At 49.0% G+C, this 12,213-nt stretch overlaps 2 protein-coding genes across 4 annotated transcripts in view; one reads left to right on the top strand and one right to left on the bottom strand.

The window, feature by feature from the left end:
• TMTC4 (transmembrane O-mannosyltransferase targeting cadherins 4) overlaps window positions 1-3,487 on the top strand; it is a 123,074-nt gene extending 119,587 nt beyond the window's left edge. The window contains exon 23 of the mRNA XM_082434628.1: window positions 2,916-3,487. The gene's annotated coding sequence lies outside the window, so the exon portion shown is untranslated. The remainder of the gene's footprint in view (window positions 1-2,915) is intronic.
• PCCA (propionyl-CoA carboxylase subunit alpha) overlaps window positions 1,152-12,213 on the bottom strand; it is a 358,193-nt gene continuing 347,131 nt past the window's right edge. For all 3 annotated transcript variants that reach the window (XM_082434636.1, XM_082434634.1, XM_082434635.1), the window contains 2 exons: window positions 4,156-4,233; window positions 1,152-1,482 (listed from right to left, as the gene is read on the bottom strand). In XM_082434636.1, coding sequence (XP_082290762.1) covers window positions 1,414-1,482; window positions 4,156-4,233 — 147 coding nt within the window. In that variant the 3' untranslated portion in view covers window positions 1,152-1,413. The remainder of the gene's footprint in view (window positions 1,483-4,155; window positions 4,234-12,213) is intronic.

Here is a 12,213-nt window from a genome sequence, read left to right on the forward strand (position 1 = left end):
AGAGTACTTCTGAATATACATAACATCATTCTTCATAATTTTCAGATCAGGCTTATACAGAGATTATTAAAGATCACTTAAACTAGATGTTTTGGGAAATCAAATATAAAAGTATTGGTGCTATTGTTGGCCCTCTTTTTGAGTCTACTTATTTGGTAGAAGGTTCTTTTCATTCTCATCTAGCAAAATAGCAAGCGCCCACTTGCTGGCAGAGCAGCTGAACACCCCCGTTTCAAACGGAAGCTCACGGGAGCGCAGGGCAAGGCGCGGTTCCTGCCCCCACAAGGGAGCAGCATTTGGGGGCGGGCCTTTCAGAGAAGAACCAACACATTAGTAATTTGTTCTTCAGGTCTGACAGAAAGCTTCGCTTCCAAATACAAACAGCACCTAGAATAATTTTAGCAAGGCACGAAGTACCAATTACTACCCACCTCCATCCGATAATCTGTCAGGGTTAGAGTCAAATCAGCGCACGACTCTGCCTCTGCATCCTTACCAGCAAATGTACGAAATGTATCCTACGAATTTCAGAGCCAGGTGAAAACGCAGCTGCTGGTCCCGAGTAACCTCGCTCTCCATTGGGAGAGCCCACTCGCTCTTCAACTTAATAGTAGACTGTGATCTTTAACTGCATCTGGCACAAAAGCATGATCGTGATTTTTAGCCCTTTTTTCTTAATTGGAAACTTGCTTCACAAAAACACAGCAAGGCGAGGATGGGTGTCAGCTGATGAGCTGTGGCAGCCCCACCCACCATCACTGGGCTGGGGGAGCCCTGAGTGGTACCCGCGCCGGTGCCCTGGGACGGGGAGGGGGGTTGCCCCTGGGGACTCGGGGTCCACACTCACCGTTAGAGCCACACAGGAGGGATTTCCATTTCCAGGGCCGTCATCTGCGCTGTCTGGGCTTCGGGAGGTTATGAACTACCAGAAGCAAGAGTTAGGTCCTCAAGCAGGATGAAGCAGGCAATCAGGTTACAAAGTGGCAAATGCTAACTTAATGAAACTGAGGGCCAAGAACTGGGATTTATATAAATTTTTAAAAAGGATCCCAATGAAACGCTAGTATTTAGAGTCTACTGGCACAGCCCATAGCCTCTTATGTACATTGTCTTCATTCAAAAAAAGGGCAAACTAATATTTAGACAAATGCTCAGTTTTATTGATTTAATTTAGACACTAGGAAATCTCACAGCAGAAGTACAAATCATATGTACAAGTATTTATATCAATAAAAATTTCCATTGGTGATTTTCTGGCAAATGTTGGTTTTGACTATATGTGGAATAAATATGACCATGTAAAATCTGCTACACAGGGGTGTTCCTGCAAAACGCTTGAATAAATTGAGTGTGAAAGAATAATAATACAAATGGCTAATTAAATTGGGTGATGACTGAAAGGCTATAAATACTTCATTCCAGTTCCACGAGCAGATCTCCTTCTGCAACTGTGTCTCCAGCTTTACAATGCACCGATTTCACCTTGAATTCAAAAAAAGAGGGGAGAGTAAGAATTATTAACTAGACCAGGAGGAAGCAATCTCGTCATCCATTTCTGGAAATGAAGGGACAGCCTGGCGGGCTTTGGAGCACAGATAGAACACTCGGAGGTATAGGGCGTCCATCAGAGGGGACCTCGAGCACAGGGACGTCCTCGCCGCGGGCTGTGACTCACCACCTTCCCCTCCTTATCTCTGTCGGTCCTAAAAGCCGCTGGTCATTTGTGCTGTCCTTTGCCCAGGGTGCCCTCGGGGGTCTCAGCTGGCAGTGATTATGCTGGATGAGTCTCTACACCCGGGGGAGTTAATGGTGTACTTAGTGTTAAACAAACAAACAAACAAACCCACTCACAATTATACAAGAGTCAAAACAGGTACTAATTAACAGGAGAAATTCCCTAGCCTGACCGGAAGCCTCCTTCTGAAGGGAAATGAAATTCCTCCGAGCACAAGCGCGTGGTCTTGCTGGCACGACGTGGAACAGGCACTGCGCTCCCGTGACGCTGCCTCCGTGCCCTTTCATTCCACGGATTTCTCCCGATTTTAGTCAACTTCTGCTTTCCCAAATTTGTGTTCACTTTTAAAACTAGAGACAGTCATTTGACTTGGAAGTTCTTGCTGGGGCATGAAGATGAATGATGGGTTGGAAGTTAATGAAGATGAATGATGGGTTGGAAGTCTGGCCAAGTGGCAAATGAGAAAAGTGCCAGAGACGTGGGGTTGGGTGCCCTGGCCTGTGTCCCCGCGGCTCTGCCATGAGCTAGCAGCGGCGAGAAGGGCCTTCTCCCCTAGAGTTCCAGCCCGGGGTCTCTCGGGACGAAGAGAACCTGTGCAGTGACACTTGAAAGGCCTCGTTCCACAGGAGCTATTTGCACTGAAGTGGCTGCTCTTTATGATCTGAAGCCACCGGTGTTTTTATAGGATGTATCTGTCATGATGCTGCGATTCCAGAGTGGAGGACCTGCTTCCACTGTGAACGGGCCCCGGGAGGAAAACGGGCCTCTCAAAGCAGAAACTGCCAGCCCCAGGCTCAGGGGCCCGCTGCTCCTCGCCCTGTGGGGCAGGGCTCGAGCCGACAGGGCAGGGCCAACGTGCGAGTTCACCCAGAGCCCATCACCACCCTGACAGCAGCAGGGCCTCCCCAGCAGACACAGACCACGCAGACGGGCAGGCTCCTGGCTCCTTCAGGGAGCTGAGGCCACGTTCATTTTGGCGCCAGTGCCTCAGTCCAGCACACGGGCCGCTGGTGTGCATCTGATGTGTATTCTGGGTCCCCCAAACGAGGCCAAGTGCTCACCACAGAGGGGAAAGCGCATGACAGTAATGCAGCGTAAATGCTGACTAATCCCAAGCGACAAACAGAACAATTTTTACAAGAGCAGAAACCAACACTTTCTTGTTCGTTTGTTCTTAAAGGGTCATCAGGTATGGAAAGCAGGATTCCCCCGAAGCCGCAGAGCATGCCAATCTCCCCTCCCAAACCCCGAGGAGACTGGGTGCAGCCGTCTGATGCCCCTCCGGCCTGGCCACACGCTGGGCCTCTGCCCTCCTGGATGGGGCTGGACTGGGGCGTCCCCCTCGGCCTGTTCTCTGAACATTGGTTTCATTTCCTTTGGGGGAGGCAACTGGAGGCTGCGTCTCTCTGATGCAGACTTCACTGGCAGCTGACAGTACCTTCTGCCAGGACACCCACTGTCCCCACGGCTCAGTCGCGCCTTCCAGGACACAGCCAGCCTACGCTGCTGTCCCCACCCCACCCGACCTGCCCCGCCTCTCCTCGCTCCACCGTGCGGTACTTTCAAACCAAACCATCCTTCAGAAAAGGATCATTCTGCTACAAGTGGTGTCTTTCTAGTCGCGGGAAGAATAATGAAGTTATTGCTTAAAAGGACTTTTCTATTTTCTTCAATGAGAAAATTCATTTAAGAAGTTTTACTCTTAACAGATTTCAGTACTAATACATCTTTTTTTCCTCCCTAAATCGTTAAGTTCCACGCGTGGATGTGGGTCTTTCAGCTCCTTTTGTTTTTTTTTTTTTAATTTATTATCTATTTATCTATTTTTGGCTGCGCTGGGTCCTCGTTGTGGTATGCGGGATCTTTAGTTGCGGCATGCGGGCTCTTAGTTGCGGCATGTAAGCAGGATCTAGTTCCCCAACCGGGGATCGAACCCGGGCCTCCCGCACTGGGAGCACAGAGTCTTACCCACTGGACCACCAGGGAAGTCCCCCTTTCAGCTCGTCTTGATCTAAAAGTGAATTGTTCTCTTTGTGAAGAAATTATCTTGAAGAGTTGCATTAATTTTTGCAATCTCTAAAACCATTTCCTGCTGTGTCACCTAAGTCTCAGATAACTAACTGCCTCTAAGACAGATGTAAACATTAAAAATTAAAGACGCCTTAATTCAAAAGACATTAAGGTGAAGAACAACTGTTCTTCGACTCCCTGGATGTCACACAGACTCTCCCGGAAGGCCTGCAGGTCACATGGATGCAGAATGTAGGGTGCCCCGATGGCAGCGCCCTCGTCCGCAGGAGGGAGAAGCTGGGAGAGACCCCCTCCGCCGTCCCCCTCAGGCCCCAACCGTCCAGGATTCAAAGGTGGAGGTTCTGCTTCCTGTCACAGCGGCCTGGGCTGGTGGGACCTTGGGGGCATACCTTGCCAGTTTTCCCAGCTGTCATACTGTTCTGCATCTTCATGGCTTCAATCACACAAATTTCCTGACCTTCTGCTACCTGGAAAATGAACAAAAAGTGGACAGAAGTTTTAAAAGCATTTGAATTTTGCAACAATGTTCAAGAGTGAGGCCATTAAGATAATCTTTTTGTCAAATGCTCTGAAACATAATCCAAACAGCAGCAACAGCCTCTAATACTTCATATTCCAAGTGCATCTTTGGGGGACCGCAGAGAAAGGCCATTCCCTCTATCAAGTCCTTGTTAGAAAAACATCCCTGATATTGGAGGTTTTGGGTGCTGCTTGTGGGACCTCCCCGGGAATCTCTGAATCTGCCTCTGCCACAGAGCTGTGGCAGAAATGGAATGCCTTCCACTTACGTGAAACGTCCAGGATTAGCACGTCTCTACAGACAGAAAGATCTGTGGTTTCCAGGGACAGAGGGAAGGGGGGAGTGCTTGCGGGTGGGTGCAGGGGTTCTCTGGGGGTGATGAAGTGCTCTAAGATTGACTGTGGCGATGGGTGCACAATTCTGTGAACAGACAAAAACCACTGAAGTGCACGCGTTAAAGGGGTGATTGTATCGTATTGTGAACTTTATCTCAGTAAAGCTGTTAGCAAACAATGGAGTTTCTGTCTGCAGCCCTGGGGGGCTGGGAACCACAGCCAAGCACCCAGGCCGTGGGGACCACTCTCCCAGCCTTTGCACGACATGCCAAGGACTGACAACCAGGTGGCCCCCAGAAAGTGCCTTCAGGGAGTGATTTCTGGAGCTCCACCCATTCCTTGCAAGGAAGCTGGTAGCTCCCAGGGGCACTGGCTCAAGCTTCGTGCTCAGCTGTTTTGCCTTCCGGGGTGAGGGAAATCCAGGCAGAGCTGGGTATAAATCCCCTGGGGTTAAACCTGGGCCTCCCACCCAGGAGTCAGCTGTGACTAAAGGCCCTTCTATCTATTCTCCTTTCTCTGCCCTTGATGGGTAAGCACCAAGGAGCTGGGCTTGCATTTTTCTCCTATCTTTGTGAAAAGGGCCTTGCAGTCTTTGAAATGGGAGAGTTGAATTTCCTGGGGCACCCAGCTGTGTGGGGTGCTGGTGGGCCTCCTGGCGTGGGGCTCCTGGACCCTTGTGCTCATCCAGCGTTGCAGAAGTGCCTGGATAATCTTCTTTCCTGAAATCCCCAGATGATCTCCAAGCCCCCCTCCCGGCCCCCCGTGGGGCACAAGCTGCCTCGCTGGCATCAGGACCGCCTGAGCCCTATGCGTTCCTCTCCTCTGCTGATCAGGTGGTGGGCTGCTTTTTCCTGGCACAGAAATATAGGAAGAGAGGGGATGCCAAAGCTTCGGTGCTGGCACGGAGGCGACACTGCGCTGGAGAGTTGGGCACACACGCCGCGCTCGCGGCCCGTTGTGACTCACCGTCACCTGGCACCTGCATTCCAGAGAGCGGAGAACTAACTTGCTAGGGTCGCTCTTCAACATGCAGAGGGAGAGCAGTGAGGGAGGCTCCAGGGCAACGCGGGGCCCAGCTGGGGTGTCCGAACAGCCAGCCCTCAAGGCGTCATTTCCGAGCCTTTTTCTCTCTTTTCAGAGGCAGGCAGGGACCAGGCAAGATGAGAGGAGGGCACGTCCCCAGAAGTAGCGCCTGCCATGTAGCTCCACACGCAAAATGCTGGCGGGCCCGGGGCACGGCTCTCAGGCAGAGGCTGAGGGTCCAGAGCCGGCCTCACGCAGCAGCAGCGCCACCCAGAGACGGGCATCCCGGCATCAGGGCCCGTGGCTCTCTGGGAAATGGATCTGATAGTCAGCCACGGAAATTCCATCCAACAGTCAGTGATCGGCTCTGGGAACTCCTTCCTCACCGACGGACCGGTGCCCGCAGTGGGCGGCTGCGTGCGTTCGCCTCGCCCCCTCCCCCAGCCGGGCCTCCTGCGCTGGCGTCTGAGCGCCCAGGGCCCGTCTGACCAGCCCCAGCCCCGCGGGCTCCTCTCGGGCGGGCGTGAGCTTGCCCTCCTGCAGCTGCTCGGCCCACTGCTCGGCACCGCTGGCCAGAACGCTCTGCGGGGTCTTTAAGTAAGTGAATTCGCAGTTAAGGCGACTGTGAAAAGGAAACGAATGAAGCTGGGAGATTTCCAGTGGTCACCAAGGGGGCGGAGACCAAACTGACAAAGATGCCCATAAGGAACGCGCGGAAGGACGGCCGGGCCCCGGGCCACAGCCCCGCTCCAGGCCCGAGCTGGCCGGGCTGGAGGTGAGTGGGAGCAGGGCCCGAGAGCCTGGGAGCAGCGGGAGACGGACGTGAAGCTTCTGGGGCTCCACTGTCGCTGTCCAGTGACCGCCCTCCCCGGCCGCTCTGCGTGCTTGTGGCGAGGGTGATCTGCAAAGAGGTGACACGCAGGCAACTGCGAGTGGTCGGTCCCCAGTCATCCATCAGAAAAACGAAACCTCCGATCTGGCCGGAGATGATCCGGGAGGCGTGGGGAGTCCCCCAGGTAAAACAGCCCCGTCTCTCAGGCTGTGTCACTCGGGCAATTTGATTAAAAGGGCTTCAGAGAAAGTGCCTGCGGACTGGAAGTGCCAACCTGCTGCCAGACGGGCAGCGCTGGCCGCCCTGAATCTGGAACCATCCTCACGGCTCTGTCGTCCTTTTCTTTCCTGTTTCTTCTCCCTAGTTTCTTTCCCTGTTTCTGCTGGTCTCTACTTATATTATTTGGTGGAAATTTAAGTAATTCATTTCTCTTTCTCCGTTCACTCACAGCAATCTGCTTTGTAGTTTGTTTTTGCTCATTCGTCCCTAAAAGAGAAAAAACTCTTGGAAGTTGATCCTTGATGTTCCACCAAATAGTGAGACACATTTCGGTCAGCAGAGACATGTTATACGCGCACGCACGCAAACACATATACACACATGAACTTGACCTAAATTCAAGCGATTTCATTCCTCAAAAACCGAAGTCAGGGAAGCAAACACAGTACACACTGTACGTCAAAGAACACAGACGGGGCTGTAACTGGGGGCTGCTCCACCACCCTGCTGGGCCCCCGAGGGCCGCGGTTCCAACAATAACCCGGACAAAATGACACAGGCCTCTCACCTCAACAATCTGGAAGCCTCCTGGTCCAGAGGTGCCTGCCCCCTCCCCTGCCCTCCCCGAGCTCCGGAAGGCACTGGAAACACCGCCTGGATTCCCCCGTGTGCTCAGAAAGCGGGGACATTAACTGGGTGAGCAGAGAGGGCGCCTCCACGGCCAAGTTCCCCTCGGACAGCGCGCACCCAGGGTGCAGCCACTGCAGGGCTTGTGGGCGCACACTTCCCCAACGCTCTGCTGAATCATCGCGTGACGACTTAATGATTGTGACAGGATGTCTCCAACATCGGGCTTACAAAATGGTCACAAGCCTCGCAAGTCTCTTTGATAAACCTACTCAGCCTGATGTACTTCTCCGCTCCCTGTCTAATTGGTGTAAAGTTTGGAGGTCTGAATCCTGTATCTTTCATCCGGCTTATTGCGTCCTCTCCTTTGACATGGGGTCAAGGTTCACATTCGCATCTGATTATCGGAGCGCACTCATTAAGCGGGAGCCTGCCTTGCCCCGAAATGAGTAAGCTGGGGAGAAACCTCAGCCCATTTACTCAGCGGACTTTAGCATGCTTGGGAGGCCTGAATGTCACCCGGCACAGCTCTGTGCTGCGGAGTTTCAGACATCCCCAGCTGATGATTAATTGCGAGTGATGGGAAATAAAATCCAGCAAAGCCAGCTGCTTGCCACGGTCGGCAAAATGGCTCTGATGGATACAGGCTGCCAATTTTCCAGTTTTACTGGCAAGTCTTCCAAGTGTAATTAAGGGAAGTTATAAATGATATGGAAATCTATCAAGTTCCATTTATTTTCAGAGGACTCTTTCCCCAGAGACTTTTATCTTCAAGCTTATAGTCTGCTTTGTTGTGCTAATGATTTAAACCACTTCTTATTTCTGATTAAAGCCCCCAATATCCTCTACCAAGTTTGCTTTACTCCTTCCCCAGAGATTAAAAGACACAGAACCTTCTCCAGCACATGTCCCTCTGGGACAACATGCTAAGGCTGGGACACATTTGGCAACTTGTATAGTTCAAACTGCAAATGCATGAAGAAAGCCCCAAGAAGGTGCACGAAGAGAAAGAGAAGAGAAGGGGGGAGAAAGATCTCCACCAAACATAAAAGGAAGTCCCCAAAGTACAGACTTGAAAGCTGTGCTCAGGACCAGATATTCATCAGAAGGTGGTGTAGCTCACTAATGTTATTTGATTTGGAATAAAAGCATGAAAATGATGGCAAAGGCCTAAAATTGGAGATGTAAAGGATGACTGCACAGTATTCCATTTCTCAATTTCATCCTTCAGAGCCACAAAATGGGGGTGATACAGTGACGGGATGAGATTTACAGTAACAGCTGTGGTCTTCCCACACAAGGGAGGCCCTTCTAATGGGCTAAGGTCTGTTTTGAACAGACGGGGAGAAACAAAACAAGGTTCCCCGTTAAGAGTGTGCAGTCATATTTCTGATAAAGAAAATGTTTATGGGAGTCAGATTTCCTCCAAGACAGTCCCTAACCCTCTTTTGTCGTCCACAGCCAGGGCTGTTTTAAAGGTGTTATCCTTTAGATACAGGGAAGAGGCCATAAACGGCATGGAGGGTTTTTCCCCCGTAAGCCTACTCTCTAGCAACTGTAAAGGATGCATAGGAAACTGTGCCAGTGGCATATGGCTTTCTACTGTGCTAAACATTCATACAAAAGACAGGTTCATCAGTCATTGGAGTATCTGGATAAAAAATTAGCTCCTGATGGATGGTATTTTGAGCTTACCTGCTGCTAGTACATTACCAGAGAAACACAGGTTTTGAAACCCACATGACATTAGAAACTGCAGACCATGAAATACGACACGTGCAGGAGCACATAATGTACGCCAGATTATACAAAATAATAAATAAGCTATTTAAACCCTCTGCCTAAAATTGGGCCCACTGCAAGGAACCCTGGGTCACTTCTACACAGGCCAATTAATGCACAGCATCTGCTGTATAGAAGCCGGGCATGAAGCACTTCCGAATGATTTCAGCAATTAAAAGAGAACTGTTTCCTGCCTGTTCAGACAGCAACTGTTTCAATGCAAGAGTGAGCACCAAATCACTGTGCAGCTGAAAAATTAAGTCCCCTTTTTTGGGGAAGAGGGGTGGGTGGGAGGGAGAATTTTTATGGAAAAAGGAGCCTCCTTTTGTTGTCCTACATTCTGTGTTTTCTGCCAGATTAGACAGAAGGCTCGGAGGGTGCAGCGGCCCGCCGCAGTCTCCCCTTCTGCTGCGCCGGCCCCCCGAAAGCAGGGATCAATATCAACCCTGCTGCCGACTCCACACAAGTGAAAATCCTTCAGTTACGTTTTTTAAGGTTGTGCTACTTAGAACACAGGTGCCTGAATGCAATGCATTTTAAGGCCCTTAGATCTGAAGAAAGACGCCGTTAACAGCCACAAGGAAAAGGCACCTCGGATTTGGTTAAAAGGCACTGGCGAGGATCTGAGTATAATAACTTCCTCTTCCTGAGCCGGTAAGATAGGCTGGTTAATATCCCCTGATACTTCCTGAAGAAGAAACATGCGTTCCCATCCCAAGATCTTCGTGTAAAGAGGGTGGGAGAAGAGACCCCGGGAGACAGGGCAGTATGTAAGCAGTGATGGAAGGAACCATCATCGAATTACAAAGAAAAGAGAGGGCAGGTGACAGAAACGCTGCCAAGCCCCTCATCCGCCGCGTAAGGCCTCCCTGAGCGGGTCTGATCACCAGCGACTCACTCGGGAGGGTGCTGCTGGGGCCTCCTCAGCCCCGCCCCGCCCCCCGGGGCTTCCTCCCTGGATGTGCGTTGGGCGTCAGAGCCGGGGAGCCGGGAGCCGAGAGGCTCGGGGAGGGAACACAGAGAGGCAGCCAGTATAAAACGAGCCCAGTTTCTCCGAAAATTCCTTAAAATGAAGAAAATTACTACTCCCTACCACCCTCTAAGTTAGCTCAAAACTGGAGCCAGAACCTCTAAGTTACTAAGAGAACCAGTTAAAACTGATGTCATTTATTGTACCTTTAACAAATCAGTCTGGATCCTCGACCTCTGCGAAGTAGGCTGCTTTAAAGGACTCAGTGAAATCATGATTTTTTAAATTTATTAATTTTTTTTTTTTTTTTTTTTTAGCAAAAAGGTGAGAGGAGATATTTTGAATCTTGTTAAGGCTGGGGACTGTCATCTTCAACAGTGTTTAAAACAAAGATAACATACCCTCTAATTCCAAGTAGATCCTCCCTTCAAAAATAAAATCAAATGCCAAACTTGTAGAAGACTTGCCTACAATATTTATTGATTGATCTATAAAAATATTTTATCTTATATTGATAATTATCATTAAGTTAAACTGTAAAAATTCCCAAATTGTTACCACCAACAAAAATTAATCATAACATTCAAAAATAAATGTCATCTGGAAAAGATAAAAAGGCCAAATTCAGGATAGCCATTACCTCTGAAGAGGGCAGGACAGGAATTCTCCTGGGGAGAGGCCACGGGGCAAGTTCACCGTATAAGCAATGTTTTATTGTTAAATAAAATCTGAAGCAAATATGGTAAAGGTGAGCAGAGAGCATATGAGTACTTGTATTATTCTCTACAACTTTCTGTATGTTTGTAATATTTCATAACTTAAAGTTTAAAAATGTTACATAATGAATGCATGAAGCTATATACCTGCTTTGGAATACAATCTGAGGTGTGGGTGAAAAACTGGCACCTTGTCAAATAAACCATTTGAATAACCACTGCTATAAAATATGGAAATTTAATCACTGCAATTACTTCACGAGTGTAAATCAAGGCATCCAGAAACTGGAAAATCTATCAAACAGCCGAGCCAGGACCTCTGCCAGGGAAAGATGCAGCTACCGATACTGGGCCTCGTGAAGCCCACGGGTCACTGGCAGACAAGCACCTCAGGAAGGCCCCACCCGGCCCTTCCCATGGGGAAGACCTAAGGGCAAGGGAGGCTTCAAACCCTGCTTCTTCCAGAAATGAAAAGAAAGGTCTCATGCCAAGTTTATTCTCAATTTCCCCTACATCAGCTGTAAGCTCAGTTACAGATGGTTTAGGGACAAAGGGCAGGTGTGAATATCGTTCTCTGAAACAGGGCACCTGTGTCTCCAGAGCGGTGGTGTCCCCCTGCCTGGAGGCCTCTCCCCAAAGGAGCACGTGCACGGAGGAATATCAATCGGGGCGAAATCTGGGTGGTTCTCCCAGAAATCATTACACAGTTTCTGTTCTCCTTGGTGCACTTTTACAGCATATACCACTTTTGCCTAAGACACTGTTCATGAGAACAGCAATCTCGAACAGCTAACTACCCTTCTGCTAAAGGTCAATTCCGTCATCAAGCGGATCTCCCTCATCTTAGCCCCGCAAAAATACTCCAAATTCTGTCTTACTAACATCAAACGGACTAAGTGGTAAGAAAAAGCAGCAACAGGTACTTAATATCCATCTATTATTTTACCTGGTCTTACAAACTAATAACTCACAATATAATAATTAAGAAAGAAGGAAATGTAAACGGGTATACAGCCTGCTTCTGGTTCATGTCTCACTTAATTTGTGATGTTATTAAGTAAGATGAATATTTCTGATGCAAAGCTGAGATGACTGCAGAATCTAAACGTAACTAGAAACCATCTTAATTAAATGCAATATTAAAATATCCCCACGGGTTGCCTCATTTTTATTTTTTGTTTTGTTTCTGATATCAAAGTCAAAACGAAAATTGTGCCACAAACTCAGCAGCTGTAAGTCTAATGCTGGGAAAGAAATGTATTCAGCATTATTCTGAAAGAATATATATTTTTAATATTTTTGTTCAAGGAATCATAAAGATAGAAGTTTAAAAACTTAATACACGTTATTTTTTAAATGCTAACTTTGATTATAGAAGTGCCCCTGGTTTATGATATTATTAAATGTACAGAAAAATAGGCAG

The sequence above is a fragment of the Balaenoptera physalus genome, assembly GCF_965194825.1.
Source record: "Balaenoptera physalus genome assembly, chromosome: 18".
Taxonomy (NCBI): Eukaryota; Metazoa; Chordata; class Mammalia; order Artiodactyla; family Balaenopteridae; genus Balaenoptera; species Balaenoptera physalus.